General features: G+C 42.7%; 1 protein-coding gene across 3 annotated transcripts in view; it reads right to left on the reverse strand.

Annotated features, from left to right (window-relative positions):
- The window catches only part of samd12 (sterile alpha motif domain containing 12), a 127,503-nt gene that overhangs the window by 29,279 nt on the left and 70,473 nt on the right, over positions 1-27,751 (reverse strand). Inside the window, exon 5 of one of the 3 annotated variants that reach the window (XM_023976472.2) lies at positions 8,171-9,202. The exons of 1 other annotated variant lie outside the window; for it this stretch is intronic. In XM_023976472.2, the coding sequence (XP_023832240.1) occupies positions 9,126-9,202 (77 nt within the window). In that variant the 3' untranslated portion in view covers positions 8,171-9,125. Of the gene's footprint in view, positions 1-8,170; positions 9,203-27,751 lie in introns of those variants that run through there. One more of the 3 variants, XM_023976470.2, reaches the window with a different exon arrangement.

A 27,751-nucleotide genomic window follows, 5' to 3' on the forward strand; every position in this document is an offset into this window, starting at 1 on the left:
GTTGACCGGGGTAGGGGTAGCCAGGTGGAAAGTATGGCCAGCCGTAGAAAAATGCTTATTGAAATTCTCAATTATCATGGAACTATAGGTGGTGACAGTGTTTCCTAGCTCTTATTCTCCATGGACTTTACAGTGTCCCAGAACTTTTTGGAGTTTGTGCTACAGGATGCAAATTTCTGTTTGAAAAAACTAGCCTTTGCTTTCCTAACTGCCTGTGTATATTGGTTCCTAACTTCCCTGAAAAGTTGCATATCGCGGGGGCTATTCGATGCTAATGCAGTACGCCACAGGATGTGTTTTGTGCTGGTCAAGGGCAGTCAGGTCTGGAGTGAACCAAGGGCTATATCTGTTCCCGTTTTTTATTTTTATTGAATGGGGCATGCTTATTTAAGATGGTGAGGAAAGCACTTTTAAAGAATAACCAGGCATCCTCTACTGACGGAATGAGGTCAATATCCTTCCACGATACCCGGGCCAGGTCGATTAGAAAGGCCTGCTCGCTGAAGTGTTTTAGGGAGCGTTTGATAGTGATGAGGGGTGGTCGTTTGACCGCAGACCCATTACGGACACAGGCAATGAGGCAGTGATCGCTGAGATCCTGGTTGAAGACAGCAGAGGTGTATTTGGAGGGCAGGTTGGTTAGGATGATATCTATGAGGGTGCCCGTGTTTACGGATTTGGGGTTGTACCTGGTAGGTTCATTGATAATTTGTGTGAGATTGAGGGCATCTAGCTTAGATTGTAGGACGGCCGGGGTGTTAAGCATGTCCCAGTTTAGGTCACCTAACAGTACGAGCTCTGACGATAGATGGGGGGCAATCAATTCACATATGGTGTCCAGGGCACAGCTGGGGGCAGAAGGTGGTCTATAGCAAGCGGCAACGGTGAGAGACTTATTTCTGGAAAGGCACATTTAAAAAAAATGTCAAATTGTTTGGGCACAGACCTGGATATATATAGTATGACAGAACTCTGCAGGCTATCGCTGCAGTAGATTGCAACTCCGCCCCCTTTGACAGTTCTATCTTGTCGGAAAATGTTATTTCAGGGGTTTTGGTGGCCTTCCTAAGCCAGGTTTCAGACACGGCTAGGATATCCAGGTTGGCAGAGGGTGCTAAAGCAGTGAATAAAACAAACTTAGGGAGGAGACTTCTAATGTTAACATGCATGAAACCAAGGCTTTTACGGTTACAGAAGTCAACAAATGAGAGCGCCTGGGGAATGGGAGTAGAGCTAGGCACTGCAGGGCATGGATTAACCTCTACATCACCAGAGGATACGGCTAAAGGCTATAAGAACTGGTCATCTAGTGCGTTCGGGAAAAGAGAGTAAAAGGAGCAGGTTTCTGGGCACGGAAGAATAGATTCAAGGCATAATGTACAGACAAGAGTATGACAGGATGTGAATACAGTGGAGGTAAACCTTGGCATTGAGTGACGATGAGAGAGGTATTGTCTCTAGAGACACCATTTAAACCAGGTGAGGTCACCGAATGTGTGGGAGGTGGAACAAAAGGGTTAGTTAGCTAAGCCATATTGAGCAGGGCTAGAGGCTCTACAGTGAAATAAGACAATAATCACTAACCAAAACAGCAATTGACAAGGCATATTGACATTAGGGAGAGGCATGCGTAACCGAGTGATCATGGGGTCTAGTGGGTAGCTAGAGGCTGGAGACACGGCGATTCAGACAGCTAGCGGGCCGGAGCTAGCAGGCTAGCAGAAGGGCTTTAGGAAGACGTCGCAACGAAAGAGTCAGTTGTTGCCCCCTTGGGCGGTTACGTCGGCAGACCAGTTGTGATGGATCGGCAGGGGTCCATGTAGTAAAAGGGTCCAGGCCAATTGGCAAAATAGGTATTGTAGCCCAAGAAAATGGGCTTTTGGACCTATTCAGCTAACAGTCCGATATGCTCTAGACAGCTAGCGGGCCGCGGCTTGCAGATGGGCATTCAGGGGACGTCGCGACGGAGGAGCCTGTTGAAAACCCCCTCGGGCGTATTACGTCGGTAGACCAGTCGTGAAGGATCGGCGAGGCTCTGTATCGGCAGTAAAAGGGGTCCAGGTCAATTGGCAAAATAGGTATTGTAGCCAAGGAGTGGCTGATGGACCTCTTCAGCTAGCCGTGAGATGGGCCTAGCATAGGCTAGCTCCAGGCTAATTGGCGCTTGCTTCGGGACAGAGACGTTAGCCAGGAGCAGCCACTCGGATAGCAGCTAGCTAGCTGCAATGATCCAGGTGAAAAGGTTCAGAGCTTGCGGTAGGAATCCGGAGATGTGGACTGGGTTGAATCGCGCTCTGCAGACTGGCATGAGTCGTCCGGGCTAAAGGTTAGCTGATGACCGCTAGCTGACTACTAGCTAGTAGCTAGTTAGCTGGCTAGCTTCTGTTGGGGGTTCCGGTTCTAAAGTAAAGAAAATAGCAGATCCATACCACATTGGGTGAGGCGGGTTGCAGGAGAGTATGTTGGAGTTGAGGTTTAAAAAATATATAAAAAATATATATATATGAAATATGTTAAAATGGTTAATTGAGAGAGAAATAGAGAAATGCTTGAAGTACAACAGCACTTTCTTTGACAGTACCTTCAGTCGAGTCCTTAAATCTGGCATTTAGTGAAAAATACAAAAGTGTTAATTATTTATTTAAGTGTTAATCACTATGTATTTTTCCCCAAGAGTGCCTTGGTGCTAATTTGAAAATGCACCTAGATTTCTCAGGAACAACAATTAGTCATTAACTCAATATGAATCAGATTTTAAAGCTCCTGGGTGGAACTGACTGTACAGGAAACCAACTAGGACTGGAAGACTAAAGCCATGCCCATCTCACATTGGCTCATTATCACCCTTCCTGACCAATTAGCAAGTCCATGTTTAACATTCAGCCGTGAGCTAATGTCACTGACACCTAAAACCTATGCGGGAGAATATGGCTTGGTAAGAGTGTCTATACTCAGGCGCTTCAACATATATATGAGTTAATTGGAGGTGTACCTGTGAATGTATTTCAAGGCCTACCTTCAAACTCAGTGCCTCTTTGCTTGACATCATGGGAAAATCAAAAGAAATCAGCCAAGATCTCAGAAAAAAATTGTAGACCCCCACAAGTCTGGTTCATCCTTGGGAGCAATTTCCAAATGCCTGAAGGTACCACGTTCATCTGTACAAACAATAGTATGCAAGTATAAACACCATGGACCACGCAGCCGTCATACCGCTCAGGAAGGAGACGTGTTCTGTCTCCTAGAGATTAATGTATTTTGGTGAGAAAAGTGCAAATCAATCCCAGAACAACAGCAAAGGACCATGTAAAGATGCTGGAGGAAACAGGTACAAAAGTATCTATATCCACAGTAAAACGAGTCCTATATCAACATAACCTGAAAGGCAGCTCAGCAAGGAAGAAGCCACTGCTCCAAAACCGCCATAAAAAAGCCATACTACAGTTTGCAACTGCACATGGGGACGTACTTTTTGGAGAAATGTCCTCTGGTCTGATGAAACAAAAATAGAACTGTTTGGCCATAATAACCATCGTTATGTTTGTAGGAAAAAGGGCGAGGCTTGCAAGAATACCATCCCAACCGTGAAGCACGGGAGTGGCAGCATCATGTTGTGGGGGTGCTTTGCTGCAGGAGGGACTGGTGCACTTCACAAAATATATGGCATCATGAGGGAGGAAAATTATGTGGATATATTGAAGCAACATCAAGACATCAGTCAGGAAGTTAAAGCTTGGTCGCAAATGGGTTTTCCAAATGGACAATGACCCCAAGCATACTTCCAAAGTTGTGTCAAAATGGCTTAAGGACAACAAAGTATTGGAGTGGCCATCACAAAGCCCTGACCTCAATCCCATAGAAAATTTGTGGGCAGAACTGAAAAAGCGTGTGCGAGCAAGGAGGCCTACAAACCCGACTCTGTCGTCAGGAGAAATTGGCCAAAATTCACCCAACTTATTGTGGGAAGCTTGTGGAAGGCTACCCGAAACATTTGACCCAAAGTTCAACAATTTCAAGGCAATGCTACCAAATACTAATTGAGTGTATGTAAACTTCTGACCCACTGGGAATGTGATGAAAGAAATAAAAGCTGAAATAAAAGATTCTCTCTACTATTATTCGGACATTTTACATTCGTAAAATAAAGTGGTGATTCTAACTGACCTAAGGGAATGTTTACTAGGATTAAATGTCAGGAATTGTGAAAAACTGAGTTTAAATGTATTTTGCTAAGGTGCATGTAAACTTCTGACTTCAACTGTATCTGGCCAAGTGCATCCAGGTATGTGTCCTCACAAGAGCATGAGTAGGTCAAACCAAGCACACTAACTAACATTATTTGTTTCACTACATCTTTCAATGAATCATCACTCATTTGGAAAAAGGCACTCTAAATACCTTACATTCAAGTTCTATTGTTTTGTCCTTGTCGCCACTATTATTTTGTGTATCCTGTTTAGTACTTTTCATTTCTCGCCTAATGTTTTTTTTTTTTTTTTAGCTCTTTTATTAAAGCTTTTCTTTTAAATGGTTGCTCTCATTGTAAAGAGCTTTGTGATTAACATCTGTAAATGAAAAGCGCTCTGCAAATGCATTGCATTATTAAAATGTACTCCGTCTACCCTGATCGCAAGGGAAACGAAGATAGACTGGACGAAAAACGAGGATAAACCCCGCCAGCGTAAAACAACAGGATTTCACTCTTCATTAAGACTTGAAGGAGAAAATACATTTGCCGTCATGGATCAGTGGAGAGCAGGCGGGTAGTGCACCAACTGGTTCCGGAAATCACCCAAAATAACACATCAGACTCAGTCAGTCAGTGAGGTGTGTGTGTGTGTGTGTGTGTGTTTGAGAGTAGGACGGAACCCTAATGAGAATGACGGTGTATACCGCTCTCTCTCTCCCTCTATCTGCTTCCTAACTCCAGCCTTCAGTCTACTGATTGATGGGTAAATGCAGGCGCTAATTTGTAGGAAGTGGGGGAGGTAGGGCGGGTGACAATGGCAACAAAGCAAGACGAGGGAAGAGGGGGGGGGGAATACACATGAAGATCCTTTGTCTGGGTTGTCTTTATCAGCGATGGCTGCCAGTTGACGGCAATGTGACGGCGGCACAATTCCTGGTTCTGACAGATACTCCCCCCCCCCCCGTTTTCTTTCTCTCTCCATCTCCTTGTCTTGCTTTGTTTCGCTCTCCCGCTTTCCATCTCTCCCCTCTCTCCACCCCCTCACGCTCCCTCCCCTGCAAGACACACACCAACCTGGCTGATGGGTAATTGCTGCCTGGCTCCTGGAGATCTTACTCGAGGTGTGGGTGTGATGGAGGCGTCGGCCTAGACAAGTCACTTAAGGAGAGTTTAAGACAGGAGAGTCTTTTTTGGCCGCCCGAGGAGGAGCGACTTGACTCCATACGACTCCTTCCCTTTTTTCGCCCCAACCTGCAATTACACAACGAGCCACTTCAGGGCAATTTGGGAGCTGCCATGTTAAAACGGAGCAGTTTACATCATCATCGTAACGCCACCACACACACACACTGCTCCGAGGAAGAGAGAGAGAGAGAGAGACAGAGAGGGAAAGAGAGAGAGAGGGAGCGCGAGAGAGAGATGGGGAGAGAGCGAATGCGCGAAAATTAGGGCTGTATATATCATGTCAGTCAGAGAAATGCAGACAGGGTAAACGGAGGTTTTTATATGACCGGTTCGGCCTTTTGATGACGCCGAACTCTTGTTTACAGTTACATTGTGTGTAAACAATGAAAAGAATAGAGACAGGGTGTCGCTAAATTAAACCGAACCCGGGGATAACTGTGGGTTTGGGTTTACATGGCACGTCAGCAGTCGTCGGATGCAGAAAAGCACAAACTATGATCTTCCTACGTTATGCCTATACCTCGGAAACAACAGAACAACTCTAGTTTACTGTACATCACCTGTAAGCTATTACAGAGCATACACCCACACTCACACTAAATTATGTTCCAGGCCACAGATGCCAGGATGTGGGTCGTAGTTCTAAGAGTTCCAGCACAGATTGGCTGTTACTTTCCCTGTACACAGATCCTAAACCGTTCAACATTCAAACCCCTGAGACTGACTTGATTCCAGTCTGTGGTTTTTCTCCTTGTTTCACTGTCAACAGATTTAGATTATGGTTCCCCTCTGGAGAGCGATACATGGTGCTGTGTGTGTGTGTGTGTGTGTGTGTGTGTGTGTAGGGTTGCCACATATGAGTCATTGGGCTCTCAGGGTAAAGTGCATTAATTTCTCCAGTGACAAGCCTCTCCCTCCAGACCCATGACATAGTATGTGGAATAAGTCAGTAAAAATGGCCAAGGTACCAGAGTGATTAGAATGACTGCAAACGTACACAGTCCTGCACACCTACAAGCATACATTGGGAAGTTGCCAACAATAGGGGCGATGAAGAGCAAACGTCAAGTAAAGTTTTGCAATTTATGCTGCCAGTGATATGCAGTCAGGCGTAACGTGGGCTAGCGAGCTTAAATAACTATCCATTTGAACAGGGTATACCGTAATCCCTATAGATTATTCAACGAGGCCCCTGGGAATCATAAAGCAGTTTTCTAACATACAAACTAGTTAACTGCAGTCACTCTGGATACAGAGAAGTCTGTGTGTGTGTGTGTGCGCGCACGTGTGTTTCTTTGCCAATAACTACATCAGCTCTGTGCTATAGCATCATATCAGATGATGGTAGGCTACTGGTTTCTTGTACGACTCTGTTCACTTTCATTGCAGTTCCACAGATAGAAACAAGTCCGGCCTCCCTGGGACATCTCTGTCTGAAATATAATCCTGCTGACATCTCGCTGGCAGTACTGCAGAGCAGAGCCCAGACAGAGTGGGTGTGTTCCTCCACCAGCCCAGGGAGGTGCTATCAGCCGGTCAGACACTGTTGCTGTGTAGGAGAGAGACACTGAGAGAGAGGAGAGAGACGACGGGAGGAGAGAGCGAGTGATTGAGAAGAAAAGAGGAGAGCAGAGACGACGGCAGGAGAGAGACTGGTGGAGAAGAGGAGAAAGGGAACAGAGCTAACGAGACTGGAGGAGAGGTGCTAGAAGATGGATACAAGTCTGTGTCCTCGGTGTTACCTCCCTCTCTGGCCTACCACAACCTAGCAACAGCAACTCTCACTCCCTGCCTGTGGCTCTTCTATAGAAATGAAGACCGAGGCTTTCTGACTCACAATACCAACCACCAGTACTGTTTTCACACGTTAATGACAGTGTAGAATTGGTGGTACTTGAACTAGAACTTGCCCATCTATAATGCATTGAAGTACATGTCGCCAGGCTTGACCATTGATATAAGTCAAGTTCCATTATAAATACATGGCATGGCACGTCAAACAGATCAAATATGTAAGAGTCCAAGACCTTATTTCTTCAAGGTCAAACACTCCCAACAGCCACCTCTCTATCAGCCACCATACACCACAAAAATGCTGTCAATTAAACCTGCCAAATACCTTTCATGTATTCCTATCATTAATAGTTTGCATATAATATATTAAAGCAGAGGTGCTTAGCATTCTGTAAACACCTGCCCCCCCCCCCCCAAATCATATTTCTCTGCAGGTCCTTCGTCAGCAGTTCTGTGGAGAGAAGGCTATTCAATGGAGACCTGAGAAAATGGCATTTGTATTCTGCTAATCTTTCTCTACTGGAGGAGGCTAATGAAGGTTAACAGGACTTCTACACACACTGTGCTGGGCGGCAGCTCCACACTCCTTCTGCAGAGTTTCTCTCTCTGAGGCCCAGCCCACACCCCCTTACACACGCATGCATAAACGTATGCACGCACACTGCACGACAGGGGGAGAATTTCTTTTTTTTCTTCTTTTTTTAACAAAATATTGTGATTGCGATTTTGACTTGCGATATAGATCAAAACACTTGGGTGAAGTGTTGGAATTTTAGAAATAGAATGATATACAGTGCCTTCATATCTCTTGATTTATTCCACATTTTGCTGTTCCAGCCTGAATTTAAAATGGATTAAAATAGATCTTTTTTCTCACCCATCTACACACAATACTCCATAATGACAAAGATGAAAACATGTTTAGACATTTTTGCACATTTATTGAAAATAAAATACAGAAATATACCATTTGCATAAGCATTCTCACCACATGTCAGAATCTCTTTTGGCAGCGATTACAGCTGTGAGTCTTTCTGGGTAAGTCTAAGAGCTTTGCACATTATTCTTATTGCAAACAGGATGCATGCTTTGCAATATTTTTTATTTTGTACAGGCTTCCTTCTCACTCTGTCATTTAGGTTAGTATTGTGGAGGAACTACAATGTTGTTGATCCATCCTCAGTTGTTTTCTCCCATCACAGCCAGTAAATTATATTTTAAAGTCACCATTGGCCTCACGGTGAAATCCCTGAGCGGTTTCCTTCCTCTCCGTCAACTAAGTTAGGAAGGACGCCTGTATCTTTGTAGTGACTGGGTGATACCCCATCCAAAGTGTAATTAATAACTTCACCATGCCAAAAGGATATTCAATGACTGCTTTTTTCCCTCCTACCAATAGGTGCCCTTTGCGAGGAATTGGAAAACCTCCCTGGTTTTTGTGGTTGAATCTTGAAATTCACTGAAAATCCACTGCTCGACTGAGGGACCTTACAGATAATTGTATGTGTGGGGTACAGAGATGAGGTAGTCACTCAAAAATAATGTTAAACATTTTTATTGCACACAGAGGGCTGTATGTCATGTCATCGGTCAGAGAAAGTCCATGCAACTTAAGCACTTATTTAGGCTTGCCACAACAAAGGGGTTGAATACTTACGGACTTAAGACATTTCAGCTTTACATTTTTTATTTTGTAAACATTTTGAAAAACATAATTCCACTTTGACATAATGGGGTGTTGTGTGTAGGCCAGTGACAAAATATCTCAATTTAAACTATTTAAAATTCAGTCTAACGCAACAAGATTTGGAAAAAGTCAAGGGGTGTGAATACTTTCTGAAGGCACTGCAAAAGGAGTCTTCGGGGGGTAGTGTCTTTCCTTGGAGTCTTTAGTCAGAATGCATTTACTCTGGAGTAAGAGGCTGAACTGAGAGGCCTCATTATCTGAGCTCTCTGCTCAGCAGGCTCCTGTCCTCTGTGGAGTCACTAGCCCCGAAAACTCCTCCATCTCCCCCTCTTTCTCGCTCTCCCAGGCTGTAACACAACAAAACGAGGAAAAAGTCAAGGGGTGTGAATACTTGCTGAAGGCACTACGAAGCAAAGTGGAAAGCCGCATCGTTCTTGTTTGGAACAATGTGTTGACTGCACGACCTAACAGAACAGCATGCAAACGTAAAATAAATCTAACAGCGGGGAGGAGGAACTGCGCTGCTTGAGTGACCGAGCGAGGCTTTGTGTGCGTGAGAAAGCCTTAAGAGGAGAGCGGGAGAGACGACAAAAGAGAGTAAACTATAAAAACGGATGTTACACGCGGCTGAGTGGCGTTTTAAAATATAGCAATATGGATATCTCGTGCGATGTGGATATTGCACATCACTATTGCGATTTCTATGCGAATTAGATGAATTGTGTATCCCTAATGCACACACACACACATCTGAGGTAGGGGGCGCAGGGGGTACGTCCCCATCTACCCCCTCAGAGCAAAACATATTCATCATTTAAGCCATGTCAGAATGGTGTTAATAACGTGATGTTCCTTCACACACACAATTTTAATTGCGTTTTTGTAGGGCAAAGGGAGCACTGTGGATCAAAGGGCTCCCTAATGTAGGCCTTATACAAAATCAGTAACACCCTCACACCACGTCCCATGATAATTCCCCTCCGTATCCAGCTGCTCTCTGTGTGTGTGTGTGTGTGTGTGTGTGTGTGTGTGTGTGTGTGTGTGAGATTGAAGGACCTATCAATTAATTCAGTATACTGTTACTATACGCATATAATCTAAAATAAGTGTGTACACTGGATCTACTCCGATTAAATATGTACTCTATTTGTCTCTCTCGCATCGATTCCATTTAACCTAATTGTACTTAAACCAATCATTCTGAACAGTGTAAATATATCGCTCTCTTAAACATTGTGAATAAATACTATGTCTACACCCATCTATAATTCATTCTGCCTGTATAATATGTCTGTACCTAGATCGTATATTAGTTTTGCGTAGTGTGCTAAAGCATTTACAGATGTAGGATCTTATTTGATCACCATGTTGTTGTAGGAATTTTCCTGCACAGCAGGAAATGCTAACTTCTAGTACATTCAAGGTTTAAAAAGGCTTCTAAAGTTTGTAATTTCTACTTTAAAATTGCAGACTTGAATTGCCCTAACTAAAAATGTATCAATCCCTACAAAAATTTCAATTATAATCCAATAATTCACATTTCCTGTTGCTGCATGATTATTTTCCTGCTGTGGGAAACTGGTCAAATTAAGATCCTACATCTGTATCATGTATTAGTTTGAGTTCTCGAAGGTGTTCACTGGGCATATAGCGTTATAAGGCTCGTTATACATGGAGGCTACATACTAGTTTCTAAAATCTAGGTCTATGTAGTCATCCGCACTGGTGGCAGTGGAGTCAGCGCTTTAGTCTCGCTTTCTCGTTCCTAAATTAAACATGGGAAACACTTAAAGATTCCATGTGATTTATGGACCCATTTCATTTTCGTTTCCAGACTTCATAAAATAGTCGGACATACTGCATTTTTCCATTGTTATGACAGGTTTTGTCAAGCGCGGGAAGGGAGATCTGAGAAGGTTGAGAGCTGTGTGTGTGTGTGTGTGTGTGTGTGTGTGTGTGTGTGTGTGTGTGTGTGTGTGTGTGTGTGTGTGAGAGAGAGTGATCTCTCCCCTGGACTTGGTGATCCCCTTAACCCCAATAAGCACAAATAAGATTTAGACATGGATATCCATCCCCCTGGGGTCACCAATTGTAGTAGTAGTAGTAGTAGTATACCATAGCAGTATTCTACATATACATATACAGTATAGTATCTAGCAGTAGTGTACAACCGAACCTAAAAGACCAATCTGCAATTTGACAGAAAATGACAGTAGCCCATGGTAAATTTGTTAAATCCGGAGCAATGTCACGAGATCAAGGTCATTTATGGTTCAGAGTAAGGTTTGTTTTCAACGCGTTGGGTTGACTTCAAAAGCAACAGTATTTTTTTTACACGTTTAAAAGGGCTAATGAAACGGGGTGAAGGTGAGAATGGACAGAGAAATTCTTTGACAATGGGTAAACAAAACATGTAATATACATAATTAAAACAGGTTTGGTGCAATCCTGCGTTCACTGATTCCATGTAGGGCTATATGGATAAGCCGACGCACACCTTGCCGCAATATCCTTTGCAAAAGGTATAACATCACAAAATATACCTTTTTGGGACCAGGACCTATTCTATAATGTCAAAAATGTATAGGCGGAGTTAGAAAGTTGGCTGTCAGAAGTTTTGTAATGTAAGTTTACTTTTAATCCGTCTATCTGCATTTTTCAAGACATGCCATGAGGGTGCAATGAGATACCCAATGGATTGGACCATTATTTTCTCAATCATTTTGAAAATGTTTACTTAAACTGGAAATCATATGATCCTCCATCGTTAAGTGGATGAATCAAATTAATTATTATTGAAAATATTTAAAAAAAGGTGGGCTACAGATATAAATAGCACAATTTGAAGCCATAACGGCATAAAGTATGACAAACCCTTGAAATATCCATAGGATGAAACATTTTTTATAAAAATCTTATGAGAACAAACAAGATGGGTATCGATACTGTCGGGAACATGTAGGTTTGAGAAAGTTTGATGTCATTAATGTTTGTTGAAATGTATGAATGTCTGAGCTAGTGTTTGTCTTTGTCTTTTTTCTTTATGTTAAAGGTTGGGCATCAAGTCCCAGCCAACGTCATGTCTAGTTTAGTGGATCCATGTCTGAAATGTTAAGTTGTCTATTGTCTTTGTCTATTGTACTTTTTTTAAWTTTTTTTTTTTAACAATCGTACAAATTTTCTATAAAAATAGACCTTTCAAAAAAACCTAGTGCAGAAACCTCTTAAATTGATACATCCCTTGACCAGTCCCCCTGCACCTTCCACATTCTGACAGACAGAATTTCACTGTCTTCAGTAAAAAACAAAGGGGAAGATGCTGTCCCTCAGACAGAGCTGTACAGTAGTTGACTGCCTGGCCATAGTCTCCTGACTGTGCCTTGGTAGGGTAGTGGCTGAGCACAGAGTCGGGCTGACAGACAGGTTGCCTTGTCTCCTGCTCTAAGCGTGTCTCTTCTAATATGGACAGCTCTACGTTAGGTCTCGAAGTTCACCGAAGTGCTCGTCTTAAGGTGGCGTGATGGGGGAAATGGTCTTCCAAACAGCACAGCCTGAGAGGATAAGAAGTGACTAGTGCTTCAGTCAACCCCTTGCTTTTCTTGCAGTATCCATAGATTTATTTTCTATTTATTCTATTCTACCTAATATCAAGGTAGCAGCCCCCAAGCAATCTCTATTTCTATTCTCGCACAATGAGTAATGAGCCTAACTGAACAACATGGTCCGGCCAAACCTCCACCTGCTATCTGAGGAAGAGAGGACTCTGGAGAAAGAAACTCCCATTGTTATTTTCCCCGGCTGGCCGGGCCTCCTCTTTTCAATAAGACCGTATTAATTCAATTTTTTTGTAATTTTATATAAAACCCTTGCCTCTTGACGGCCGGTGCATCAACAGAAATGGCAAGGGATCCGCGCTCAATATCTCTGTCAGATATATTGTAATTGTGTGGGGCAGGGTGGCAGAGGCTGGTTGGTTGGGATATTGCTCGGGTATTTCCCCCGAGTCTCTGCCGCTTAAGCAGTCCGTCTCCCGCCCTCATCCTCTTTTCTCGTTCTCTGCCTCCTCTCTTTGTCTCCCTCTCCACCTCTGTGTCTATTTCTCCATCTTACCGCCCCCCTTCTTTCTCCTCCACTGCTCCCCCTCGTCTATCTGTCCGCCACCAGGAAAACAATAGTCATGCATTTCACTCTCAATGTCTGTGCATTAAGCTCAACATATGATCTAGAATAGCACAACATATAAAGGTGAATCTCTGCAATTCTGGGATAGTAAAAAATGTGGTGCACGTACACATCAGACAAATGGATACACAACTATAAACGGCATTAAGCATGCCCAGAGAGAGGTTGGAGAGAGTGCTGGTACTGTTACAGCCGTAAATCTTTTCCTCCTCACTCTCTCCATTCCTCTTCCTCTCGCTCTGTTAATTTACACTTGGCTGGAGAGAGAGAGAGAGAGAGAGAGAGAGGGCGAACAGCGGTACTCTAATTCCCTCTTCCGCAGACACCAGAGTTTCTCCTGGACCGACTGGGCTTCAGACGGCGCAGGCATATTTTAGGCAATGGGATTACGAGCTAAAAAAAGTTCAAAAGTACAGGAGTAGCCGAGAGAGAGAGAGACAGAGAGAGAGATGGAGGGAGAAAAAAAAAAAACTCGCTGTGGAATGCGGAAGCAGGAGAAGAAGAAAAAAAACCCCGGACATCTCATGTTCTTTTCAAGAAGATGAAAAATGTTCTTGGGAGATGAGGAGGGAGTTGAAGTACTTTCTTTCATGGCTCCACTGCAAATCTGGAGGTGATGAATAAGTGAGGGTGCATACGTCCACTGCTACTCCCAGTAAAAGTATGCAGCTGGTGTGGATGAGCTGAAGGAATCCCCCTTCTCTTCAGATCCAGAACATTTCAAAAAGGTCATTTGTCGACCTGCAAGTTAATACATCTCTGTCGAGGCCAGAATGTAATGCAGCTTAAATCAGACATAAAATGTAGTCTATTACATAGATAACATATGGAGCTGGCTACTACCACTGTGTGCTCAGAGAGATAAGCTACTCAGTATAGACTTGCTGTCTCTAATGGAGACAGTTAAAGAATGTGTTCTCGAATAAAACAGTTCATAATGAACTTAGAAGTAAATATCTGACGTTTCCATGATAGTCTATTAACATCGTTGTGATTGTGAAAGAGGCCAATTTACTCTCTCTACTGCAGGTCTTAGATCAGGGTTCTATTCATTATTAGGGCATACTGTAGCAAAACGTTTTGCAACGGAAAGCTAGCATTTCCTATTGGACAAGTTCAGGTAGTCCCTAACTGTTTCAGTCCGTTTGGTGCTTAATGACACCGATTTATAAAGTTTGAATTACAATACACTGACTGTACCTGGTACCTTAAAATAACCTTTTAATGATCAAATAACTTAGTCCCCTACCTTCTCCCTGACTCGCATTCATTAACTACAGAAACATAGATCTATTGCAACAGGGAAACATAATCCCCTAGGACATAGTCCCTTTGCGAGAGCCAGTACAGTACATAACAAAGAAGACCAACTCTCTGATCTGAGCAGAACAGTGGCAAGACTCACACCTAGGAGTTAGATACCTTTGATACGAATCTAGCTATAGTAGCCGTGACTGAAGTTGGCTCTCTGAGCTTGGTAACAGTCTGGTTAGCTAACCTCAGCGCTATCTGTGGGCCTCAACACTGAAGTGAGATCTAGAGGAACGGTGCGATGTCCATCTAAAATGGGACAGACTGGCCTGGCACTATTACCGACCTTATAAACAGATTGACAGAGTAGGGCGATATAAGAATGGTGGAGGAAAACTGAGCGAAAACTGAACGGGGTACAACTTGTTAACAGACAAACATGACTTGGGAAAAGAAACCGCAGGTTTCTGAGAATAGTTACAGTTGACTAATGGCAAATAATAAGGCCCAGGACTGAAGCACACCGATGAGAAACATGAGCCCTCCTTACATTTCCTGATTAAGATTTAATGTGTGCGCAACGAGAAATAATATCTCCCCCATAAATATCAGTGGGTAAGTTTGTGTCATATATGCCCTGAGTGTGCGCTGTAACCGGCGGGCGTGCCAAAGAAAACGGCTGGCACGATGGCCAACCTGACTCATTCCACCCCATTATGGGTTTCTCCGCGCCAGTTTTATAGTAGGGACACTAAAAAGTGTGTCATGTAATCATTCCTCATTTTCTACGAGCCAAACGCTACGGAGCCAATAGGATGGATGGATTGGGGTAGAGGACGAGAAGGGAGGAATAGGGAAAGAGAGATGAAGAGGGGCTCATTGCCAGGAGCGGAACAAATGACAATAAATTGAACTATTATAAAGAACAGAGGGCTAAAGAGGAATTCTAATTAAAGTGTAGCAACATACTGTCGTTTTCACCCCCTCTCTGCATAGGGCTCCCGTGTGGCGCAGCGGTCTAAGGCACTGCATCTCAGTGCTTGAGGCATCACTACAGAATACTTTCCGAATGCCCTGTATAAACTGAAAAGCACAGGACCCAATATCGAACCTTGTGGAACGCCACGTGGCATGTATTGTCTCTGCATTATGTTCACCAAGGGTGACAAACTTTCGACCGGTTAAATAGGTCCTAAACCAAATACAGCACTTAAATCCAAGATTACAAGGACAGAGAGCTGTTTGGCGTCTGTGTTGGCTCTTAAAAAATGATTTTGCTGTTTGAAAACCAATTTCTAAAGAATTTTGTTTAAGAGTGGAAGGTCGGAGATTGGAGAAGAGCTGAAGAAACTAGATTACTTTCTTCAGAAGGGGTTTCACCATAGCAGTTTTTAGCGCAGTGGGGAAAGTGCCTGTAAGCAGGGAGTGATTAACAGTAGCTTGCACTTCTTCAGATATGTAATTAAAAAACTGTTTTGAAGAAGGTGGTGGGGATAGGATCGAGAAGGCCGGTTGAAGGTTTAAGTTGTGATATCACTTTCCTGAGCATGTCTGTGTCAACCAGGGAAAATAAATCCATAGTGCCTTTGCGTGGTAGGCTCGGTTACAAATCAAACTTCTCATCAGGTCTTGACTGACACCCAGCCTATTGTTGGTTATTTTTTGTGGAAGTTCACATATGTTTGCGGGGGTAGGATTTATCAGGCCGAGAAGAGCGCTCTCAAATTATTCTGATTAATAGTTAGATCAAGATCAAGATCAAGATCATAGATCAAGTTAGAAAAATGGGCCCATCTGGCATTTCTAATTGCCTTGTGACAAGTTGCTCTCAGAATATCATAATGGCCCTGCAACTTTCTCCACTTCTGACTTTCTCCACTTCTGCTCTGCCTTTCTGCAATTGCGCTTTAATTGATTATGTATGATTTAGATGGAGACACATTAAAAAGAGGGACAGTGTGTTCTGTCAGACTTGGGCCCCGACAGTGAATTTCAGTAACTAGGTTCCCATCCCATTGGCGACGGATTATCATGTGAATATTCCCAAATCTGCATAAAGAAAATACAGATTTTCCTTCCAGTGGTGTGTTTCCACCAAATGGACTTGTTGTGGAGTAAAATCAGTGCGTGATGATTTTAGTGCACACAAAATGCAATGTTTTTGCTTTAGTGTTCATGTACTGAATAAAAATCTAAAGTTCAATGTGTTCCCATCGCATTTGTCAATTCTACAGATAGTTTTGTCACAAAAACCGTCGTTTTAAATAGCAAATGGCCTTACTCTGGTCTTGGCATCTGCACTCTAGCCAACAACTCGCAGATACAGTGCGGGAAGGCTGTATGGGCAGGATACACTTTACATTTGAGTCATTTAACAGATGCTCTTATTCAGAGTGACTTACAGTAAGTAGTGAGTGCATACATTTTCATACCGGCCCCCCGTGGGAAATGAACCCACAACCCTGGCGTTGCAAGCCTCAGGCTCTACCAACTGAGGCACACGGGACTGAGTCTACCTGAGATTATTATGGGTAAGAGCTAGAATATTAGTATTTGTCAAACAGCAGTCAAGCATCGATCATCATGTCACCGGAATAAGACCCTCAATATTTATTGGAAAGGAGAATCATGCTCATAACATGCACTTTCAACACCCTGTGAAGTTCATCATCTGTAGCCTAATAAACCGAATGGTTTCCCGAGTCGTAGCGGGAGGACCACACACACCATATAAATCGGGTGACTCCAAGTTTGTATTTGATCTGCACATGTTCCAGCACCAGTAGAGCATTCCTCCCTCTATGCTTATGCAGTTCGGGAAAAGAAACTGAACGTATGAATCTTTTTGTATGTAAAAACTATCTGTATATGTCCGAACTCTGAATCAAATAGGCTTCCCAAAATTGACATGGTCGCTGTGTTAGAACGTTTATTTTGATTGGCAATTCTGTGCATTTATCAAAAATCCTATCAGGTAGCCTGATTTCAGATGTGTAATGTAGGCTAAACCAGATTAGGGAAATTGTTCTTCTTGCAAAGCAATAATCGTGTTCCTATTGGTCAAAACATTTTGGACACGGCCAGAACTTTGTCGGAGCCTACGACCGCATGTAGTGGTGCTTAAAAATCTGATCTAGAACCTGTCACACTGAACAAGCCAAGATGTTTACGGCCTAAGAATATGCCCACGATGTTAACATGTTGTCTGGGATCGGCAAAATCGTGGCATAAAACAGTTAAAATCGTACAGTCTGTGCGGGCTTTAAGAGTGACCCCATTAAATGTGATTAAGACAAAGGAATACTGCTCATTCATCGGACGACGTGGATTTCAAAATGGCTGCCCTCCCATGGCAACAAATCACATCCACCATGACAGGTCATAAAACAGAAGAAATTGTTGAACATGCTTACAGCTAGATTATGTGACTGGAAATGTCCAACCCATTAATGTCATGTCAAAACTATGAATCTACAGCATGTTAACATCTGTATACTGGTACCACTACAGCCAGGTGCTAGCTTAGGCTAGGCTAACCCCTCTCAGCTAACTCTGCAGCCCATCTTCAACCATCCCCCCAATAAGACACTCGAAGACAAACATTTCTTCTAGTAAATTCCCATGCGTATTGAGAGAATATCTCAGTGGGGACACATCTCAGCGTTGGCTGGACACACATCTCTTCTTTACGGCGGTGCTGCTTGGCAGAGGCACACTGAGGCAGCCCAGGTCTGTATCATCAGCAATCTCTCTCTCTCTCTCTCTCTCTCTCTCTCTCTCCCAAGATGAGTTCAGTTTGGAAGATAATCAAAGGGTGTAATTAAAATCAGGAGTGTCCCTCAAACATGGCGCCTGGCACGAGCAGGGCCAAAGGGGCGAGAGAAAGAGGGCCGAGAGAAAGAAGGCCGACAGAGTGAGAGGTCCGAGAGAGAGAGAGAGAGAGAGCGCAGACTGGCATTCTTAGCTCGCATATCAAAGGGGCCAGAGTGAGATCAATCAACCGGAATGGCTAAAAGACCTTTCAATGAACCTCCTTTAAACTCAGTACAATGCTACAAACAGAGCGTCACAAAGTGGGGCCCTGGGGTTTAATAACTCCCTCTTTGAAGACCGTACATCTTTAATAGAGGGCAAGTTAAGCCTGCGGTGGCGCCGACAATGTGCACGGTGGTGCGCTTGTGCTGATCTGGATGCTCGATGATGCACAGACGACGACGACACCTGACACACACAAACTGAAATACGAAGTAGCATTACAGGGGTACACACACACACACACACACACACACACACACACACACACACACACACACACACACACACACACAAACAAACAAACAAGATAGACGCAGAGAGGAAAAATGGATGAAGAACTTACAAATAAAAGCCTCATTTATATTTCACCCTCCTGGCAAACCTTGCCTGTATATATTTATAAAGTAATTAAAATGAAAGTTAGAAGCTCTCTGAAGCTCCAAGCCTTATGAATTCATTTAGTCTCAGTTATAAAGATAAAAGGCCCTTCTCTGCACTTTTCATTCAGTAAACCATCAGGCCAAATCTTATCAAACGGCAATACATGTTAGGGCAGCGATTCTCAACTGGTGGGTCTCAACCCACATTTTTAAATATAGTTTTCCATATTGTACTTTGGCGATACTTGTTTGCAATGCGAATATTGGGTTGGGACTGAGACAACCTGGTGCAATTTGGGTCCAGAGGCAAAACCAGTTGAGAACCACAGTAGGCTGGTATGTTGGTAGGCTGTTGAAACTAAGTTGGGATCAACACATTTCTGACTGATACCCAGTACCTGGATATCTCTCCGAAGTAGCTGTAAAACTAAAAGAGCTTTGGCCACCACAAGATACAAGTATCTTCCAAAATAAATGAAACACTTGAGTAAATGAGGAATAGAAAAGTATATTGAAAGTAGGTGCTTCCACACAGGGTTGGTTCCTGAGTTAATTAAGCAATTAACATCCCATCATATACATAGGGTCATGTATACAAATGCTGGGCTGGACATTATTTTGGCTACAATGGCTATGCCCCCGTTATGGTCACCAGATTAGGAAATTCTGTGACAGCGGTGTCCACCACCACCACCATCAACAAAACACCAAAATGTTATTTATTGTGGAAGAATGGTATTGCATCCCTCCAATGATTTATATATATACACACACACACACTAGATGACTACGGACATTGTTTTGATGCCACCGTGCCTCCATCTTGGCTCTCCACCACCATTGTAAAATATATTTTGGAAGCTATAGAAATGCATTTATTAATGTCTACATTTGTTTTTGCCATGTTTATTCTATTACAGACACCCTAATTCATATTTCTAAATTATAGTATGTGAGCTAAACATTTAAAAAAATTATACTTTAAGGTTCTAACGTTACTGTCCCCACTACAACAACAAAAAAATACATGTAATTCTGTCCTCAACATTTAATAAAAATACTGCAGAATACCCTTCATTCCTATGGTAGGACTGCTTCTTCTGGGGAGTGCCAATATGGCCGACCAGTGGCTTCAAAGCCTTCTCATTGGAAATAACATACTGTAGCATCAGTAATCCAGGGTTTATATACGCAACAATTTCAAAGATTTTAGGGTTCAAAAGGAAATCAGTCAATTGAAATCAATTCATTAGGCTCTAATCTATGGATTCCACATGACTGGGAATACAGATATGCATCGGTTAGTCACTGATACCTTTAAAAAAAAAAAAGTAGGGGTGTGGACCAGACAGCCAGTCAGTATCTGGTGTGACCATCATTTGCCTCATGCAGTGCGACACATCTCCTTCACATAGCGTTGATCAGACTGTTGATTGTGGCCTGTGGAATGTTGTCCCACTCCTCGTCAATGGCTGTGCGAAGTTCCTGGATATTGGTAGGAACTGGAACACGCTGCCGTACACGTTGATCCAGAGCATCCAAACTGCTCAATGGGTGACATGTCTGGTGTGTATGCAGGCCATGGAAGAACTGGGACATACAGTTGAAGTCGGGAAGTTTACATACACCTTAAACCAAATACATTTGAACTCAATTTGTCACAATTCCTGACATTTAATCCTAGTAAAAAGTCCCTGTCTTAGGTCAGTTAGGATCACCACTTTATTTAAAGAATGTTAAATGTCAGAATAATAGTAGAGAGAGTGATTTATTTAAGCTTTGATTTCTTTCATCACATTCTCAGCGGGTCAGAAGTTTACATACACTCAATTAGTATTTGGTAGCATTTCCTTTAAATTGTTGAACTTGGGTCAAACGTTGCGGGTAGCCTTCCACAAGCTTCCCACAATAGGTTGGGTGAATTTTGGCCCATTCCTCCTGACAGTGCTGGTGTAATTCAGTCAGGTTTGTAGGCCTCCTTGCTCGCACACGCTTTTTCAGTTCTGCCCACAAATTTTCTATAGGATTCAGGTCAGGGCTTTGTGATGGCCACTCCAATACTTTGACTTTGTTGTCCGTAAGACATTTTGCCACAACTTTGGAAGTATGCTTGGAGTCAATGTCCATTTGGAAGACCCATTTCCGACCAAGCTTTAACTTGAGATGAGATGTTGCTTCAATATATCCACATAATTTTCCTCCCTCATGATGCCATCTATTTTGTGAAGTGCACCAGTCCCTCCTGCAGCAAAGCACCCCCACAACATGATGCTGCCACCCCCATGCTTCACGGTTGGGATGGTGTTCTTTGGCTTGCAAGCCTCCCCCTTTTCCTCCAAACATAACGATGGTAATTATGGCCAAACAGCTCTATTTTTGTTTCATCAGACCAGAGGACATTTCTCCAAAAAGTATGATCTTTGTCCCCATGTGCAGTTGCAAACCGTAGTCTGGCTTTTTTATGGCGGTTTTGGAGCAGTGGCTTCTTCCTTGGTGAGCGCCCTTTCAGGTTATGTCAATATAGCACTCGTTTTACTGTGGATACTTTGGTACCTGTTTCCTCCAGCACCTTCACAAAGTCCTTTGCTGTTGTTCTGGGATTAATTTGCACTTTTCGCACAAAAGTACGTTCATCTCTAGGAGACAGAACGTGTCTCCTTCCTCAGCGGTATGACGGCTGCATGGTCCCATAGTGTACATACTTGCGTACTATTGTTTGTACAGATGAACGTGGTACCTTCAGGCGTTTGGAAATTGCTCCCAAGGATGAACCAAACTTGTGGAGGTCTACAATTTATTTTCTGAGATCTTGGCTGATTTCTTTTGATTTTCCAACGATGTCAAGGAAAGAGTCACTGAGTTTGATGGTAGGCCCTGAAAAACATCCACAGGTACACCTCCAATTGACTCAAATGATGTCAATTAGCCTATCAGAAGCTTCTAAAGCCATGACATCATTTTCTGGAATTTTCCAAGCTGTTTAAAGGCACAGTCAACTTAGTTGTATGTAGACTTCTGACCCACTGGAATTGTGATACAGTGAAATAATTTGTCTGTAAACAATTATTGGAAAAATTACTTGCGTCATGCACAAAGTAGATGTCCTAACCGACTTGCCAAAACTATAGTTTGTTAACAAGAAATTTGTGGAGTGGTTGAAAAACAAGTTCTAATGACTCCAACCTAAGTGTATGTAAACTTCCGACCTCAACTGTATTTAGCTTTCAGGAACTGTGTACAGATCTTCGCGACATGGGGCCACGCATTATTATGCTGAAACATGAGGTGATGGCGGCGGATGAATAGCACAACAATGGGCCTCAGGATCTCATCACGGTATATGTGCATTCAAATTGCCATCAATAAAATGCAAATTGTGTTTGTTGTCCATAGCTTATGCCTGCCCATATCATAACGCCACCGCCACCATGGGGAACTCTGTTCACAACGTGGCATACCACTCGCACATACAACACTATACACGCTTTCTCCCATCTGCCCGGTACAGTTGAAACCGGGATTCATCCGTGAAGAGCACACTTCTCCAGCATGCCAGTGGCCATCGAAAGTGAGAATTTGCCCACTGAAGTCGGTTACGACGCCGAACTGCAGTCAGGTCAAGACCCTGGTGAGGATGATGAGCATGCAGATGAGCGTCGGTGAGACTGTTTCTGACAGTTCTTGCAGAAATGATTTGGTTGTTTAAACTCACAGTTTCATCAGCTGTCCGGGTGGCTGGTCTCAGACGATCTCACAGGGATACATGACAATTACATTAAGATTCCAGATTCGGTATATACAGTTAAAGGTGTTTATGTCTAACAACTTCAAGTATGTACACTACAAAGTATGTACACCAAAAGTTTTAGAATACCTAGTCATTCAAGGTTTTTTCTTTATTTTTACTATTTTCTACATTGTGGAAATGTAGAAAATGATTCGGACCGCAGAGTGACAGAAAAGCAGCCAACAAGTGCTCAGCATATGTGGGAACTCCTTCAAGACTGTTGGAAAAGCATTCCAGGTGAAGCTGGTTGAGAAAATGCCAAGAGTGCTCAAAGCTGTCATCAAAGCAAAGGGTGGCTATTTGAAGAATATCAAATATATTTTGATTTGTTTAACCCTTTTTTTGGTTACTACATGATTCCATATGTGTTATTTCATAGTTGATGTCATCACTACAATGTAGAAAATAGTAAAAATGAAAACCCTTGAATGAGTATTTGTTCTAAAATGTTTAACCGGTAGTGTAAATGCTTATTACAAGTGTAATTTGAATTGTCCAAGTCATCATGACTAACTCAGTGACATTGTTCCTAGTGGTGAATAGGTTACCTATACTGTATGTACTGTACTCAGACTGGTGCCATGACTGGCCTGCGAGGACCACAATGGGTCAGATCAGTTTGGCAATGGCTGACAATAACCAGACCTTCTATCACCCGCAGAGGGGAGGAGGGTACTGGTGTGGGGGTTTTGACACAAACACATCCGGTCGTGAAATTTAAGTAGAAGGAGGCTTTCTCCCCCTTTAGTATCAACCAAAGGAATTTCTTAGTTTCACAGTCAGTGGTCCCGTCGAAACTCTGACATGATCAAACGTGAATAATGGAATAATAATTGTACAAAAATGGTATAACAGAAATACTGTTAACTTGAAAAGTATTTCCCCTTCATCCGTCAAGTTTTCATCCAATATGTTGTACATATATAAAACGTCCTGAAAGTTATTTTGTTAAGATATGAATGTGATAGATTTTAGTTCTCTAATAAGATAATTGTTTTTGATTACACTTTATACACGTAAGTAGTCACTCCCCGGGTGAGGTCAGAGAGCTTGTCAGCATGACGGAACGCTCCTTTTGACCAAGAGCGCATAAAAAGCCTTGGTAACGAAATTAACATTAGAACAGGAAACATGAGGCGTTAGCTACATGTTTGAAATGGCTTAAACTTTGAACCTCAACACGAGGTGAAGAAAAAAACGACATTCCTTTAGACCAGAGAGACAAAGAGCTGCAGTTCATGCCCATAGTGGTCTGAATCCTGAACCCTTAAATAATCAACACGAGGAGGAAGAGGCGGCAAACTCCCCTCTCAGACGATCACTGATACAGCTGATTAGTTGTCCTGAGTCAAATATCTCAAACCATCCCATCTTACTATGATATCAAATCACCGTACGCTACTCTCGTCACCCCATTGGAACCATCGGCACGGCTGGCTTATCTTCAAATAAGCAGCTTCAGGAGCTAATGGAAGCGTAAACTCTGAAGTTCTATTCAGGATTACACAATGGACAAAGACAATCATACGTAAATACATTCATGATTTCTTATTCGAAACTTGCAGTGGTATGTCTGCAAAGTATATGATTAAATGGGAGAGGGTTATAGAATGTATCGACGATAAGTGTATTTTTTGCTCTCTATGTCGTTGGGTAAAATGCTATATTGTGTCAGCCCGCTCAGGAACTTTGTCTCATGTAAATTCAGGGAAAAAAAAGTCCTCTCACTGTCAACTGCGTTTATTTTCAGCAAACTTAACATGTGTAAATATTTGTATGAACATAACAAGATTCAACAACTGAGACATAAATGGAACAAGTTCCACAGACGTGACTAACAGAAATGTAATAATGTGTCCCTGAACAAAGGGGGGGTCAAAATCAAAAGTAAGTCAGTATCTGGTGTGGCCACCAGCTGCATTAAGTACTGCAGTGCATATCCTCCTCGTGGACTGCACCAGATTTGCTGTGATTTGTAACCCCACTCTTCCACCAAGGCACCTGCACGTTTCCGGACATTTCTGAGGGGAATGGCCCTAGCCCTCACCCTCCGATCCAACAGGTCCAACAGGTCCCAGACATGCTCAATCTTTTTTTTTTTTTTTTTTACCTTTATTTAACTAGGCAAGTCAGTTAAGAACAAATTCTTATTTTCAATGACGGCCTAGGAACAGTGGGTTAACTGCCTGTTCAGGGGCAGAACGACAGATTTATACCTTGTCAGCTCGGGGATTTGAACTTGCAACCTTTCGGTTACTAGTCCAACACACTCTAACCACTAGGCTACCCTGCCGCCCCTCAATAGGATTGAGATCCGGGCTCTTCGCTGGCCATGACAGAACACACGAGGGAGGATGTCTTCCCTGTAACGCACAGCGTTGAGATTGCCTACAATGACAACAAGCTCAGTCCGATGATGCTGTGACACACCGCCCCAGACTATGACGGACCCTCCACCTCAATCCCGCTCCAGAGTACAGGCCTCGGTGTAACGCTCATTCCTTTGATGATAAACGCGAATCCGACCATCACCCTGGTGAGACAAAACCGCGACTCGTCAGTGAAGAGCACTTTTTGCCAGTCCTGTCTGGTCCAGCGACGGTGGGTTTGTGCCCATAGGCGACATTGTTGCCGGTGATGTCTGGTGAGGACCTGCCTTATAACAGGCCTGCAAGCCCTCAGTCCAGCCTCTCTCAGCCTATTGCGGACAGTCTGAGCACTAATGGAGGGATTGTGCATTCCTGGTGTAACTCGGGCAGTTGTTGTTGCCATCCTGTACCTGTCCCGCAGGTGTGATGTTCGGATGTACCGATCCTGTGCAGGTGTTGTTACAGCTGGTCTGCCACTGCGAATCTGTGAAGTTATTTTGATTTTTACTAATTATATTCGAAAGACAGGGTCCTGAAAAAGGGACGTTTCTTTTTTTAGTAAGTGTGTGTGTGTATTCTGTGTTATTATTTAGTTAGCTAGTAAATAAATAATTAAACCAATTTGTGTAGTACTGAATTATCAGCAAGGCTGGGTTTTTTGCAGATGCATGAGGTTACGACTGTTCAGAATGATGACATGATAAAAGGTAATAATTAATATGTTGACTGTTATGGATGTTGTAGGTAAAGACCTTGTAATTTGGGAGATGCTAACTCTTTAAACATCCTCTTCCGTGGTGGCCCAAATTCCTAATTAGTTGTTACATGATTAATCAGGTAACAATTAAACATAGTTAGTGGATTAAATAAATAGCCATCAGATTAATGAAAGTGAAGTCACGACACTGGCATTAGTAAGCAGAGAAACACATTTACTTTTGTTATCCTCCAGCTTGCATGTTCAAGCCTCTCCGTCCTAAACGGACAAGCAAACAATCACTTTTAATCTTAAAAAAAAAGAAGAAAGAGCCTGACATTTTTGTAAGCAATAAAAAAAATATATAAAAAGAGATAAGGTGTAATGGCACCAATTATATTTGATGATGTTGATCAGTGTACCTCATGCAGGACTGTGTTTCACCATTTCTCCCCATGATACTGACTGAGTGCATGCTTGAACAGCAGGGAGGACTGGACAAAAGCCCAGATAAGGGCCACACACACACACAAATACAGAGAACTCAGGTTACAGACGGTGCCGGGACAGGCATTAGCACTGTTTGTTGGAGCTCAGTGTGACTTCACAGAGGAAAACCACAAGAGATTTAAATAGTACAGCAAGCTATAGCAAACTACTCGACAAAGGTTGACGCTAAAGTGTTTTGACATTATACAGATTCAACATCGCTGAGTACAAGTGGTCTGCTGTATATATACACTGGTAACACATTATGTCATGTATTCATGTTTTCAGTAAAAATTCAGTAAGTATTTTTTTTAAACCTCACGCTTTGGGCTAGATGTATAGTTCATACATGCATAATCTTTAATCAGAATTACTGTCTTACCTCAATTAGCCACGAAATCCCTAGTTTGAAAGCAACTTTTCTGTAAGCTCTGTGGCGTCATTGAGTACTGCAAGCTTGGCCACATGTGCCAGACCCTTAGCAATTAGAGTTCCAGACAATGAGCTTAAGCCCCTGCTATTTGAGGAACAGCTAGCAAGATGCACATTGAAGAGAGTTGCACAGTGAAAGATGCCTTGTCCAGGCCTGCCCAACGTTATCCAATGAGGTTGCAGGGCTGGCCCAACAGCTCAGTAACACAACAGAGAGAGAGAGCACGAGAGCGAGCAACGTTGTACTGCACATACATACATGACGTAGTACGCACTTTTCGGGGACCCGTTTTGGCTAGAGGCTACTTTCAGAACTACTGGCTAAAAAGTATGCAAATCTTCCTCAAAGTCTCTTTAAACCCATATTCCTCATTTCCATCACCATACGTGTTCACCCATCATATGTGAAAACAGATATTTTTAATGTTCTGTAATTAAAATATGAGAAAAACATCCAAAAACAATTACATGCACTTTTAATTTTTGTGGTTGTAAACAAAAATGGCCACCATGAGATGAAATTACATTGTTTTGCTACTTTGTTTTAGAACAATGGAGGTAATTAGATGACCACCACTTTAAATGCTGTGTTACGTTTCTCTGGTAATTACCATTTCAAACTAAAATCCTGAATTACTGACAACAATCATATTTGCCCTCGACGTGAAAGATTAGCAGGTGTAGCGCTGCGGCTATCGCTAAGTGCGGCATCATAAATCCTGAACACACAAATTATGATCCAGGACTTGCATTATAGACATAAAAGTAAACTATGTACCCCCTTGATACACATCATTTCCCTCAAAATGCCCTTGCTCTCTCGCGCCGTCTTCCTCCTTTTTACGACCATCCATATGCATCTATGGCAACATGGGCTAACACGTCCCATCTGTTCCACGCCTATAACTTAACCTCTATCGATCTTAACTGAAAGACCAAATACAGACAAACTCCTTGAGATTAAGATTGACCAGCTACTAAAAATGTACTAAGATAAAAAAGAGAGAGCCACTCACTCTAGCGAGAGAACTAGACACGGAGTCACAAAAACAAAATAAGCAAGACCAGTACAAGAAAAACAGGCTATGCTCCAAACTACATTAAATGATCCATGACACACAATCTACTACATTAAGGTCACCATGGCAACACATAAACCCACCAAAACCTATAAAATTTATAGTTGTGAGGAGGAGTGTACTGCGTCCAGAAGCTAATTCACCTTTCATTTTCTGTATTCAGGCTTCACTCAAACATTGTTTTAAAGGTTTGTT

The sequence above is a fragment of the Salvelinus sp. IW2-2015 genome, linkage group LG31, assembly GCF_002910315.2.
Source record: "Salvelinus sp. IW2-2015 linkage group LG31, ASM291031v2, whole genome shotgun sequence".
Lineage (NCBI taxonomy): Eukaryota > Metazoa > Chordata > Actinopteri > Salmoniformes > Salmonidae > Salvelinus > Salvelinus sp. IW2-2015.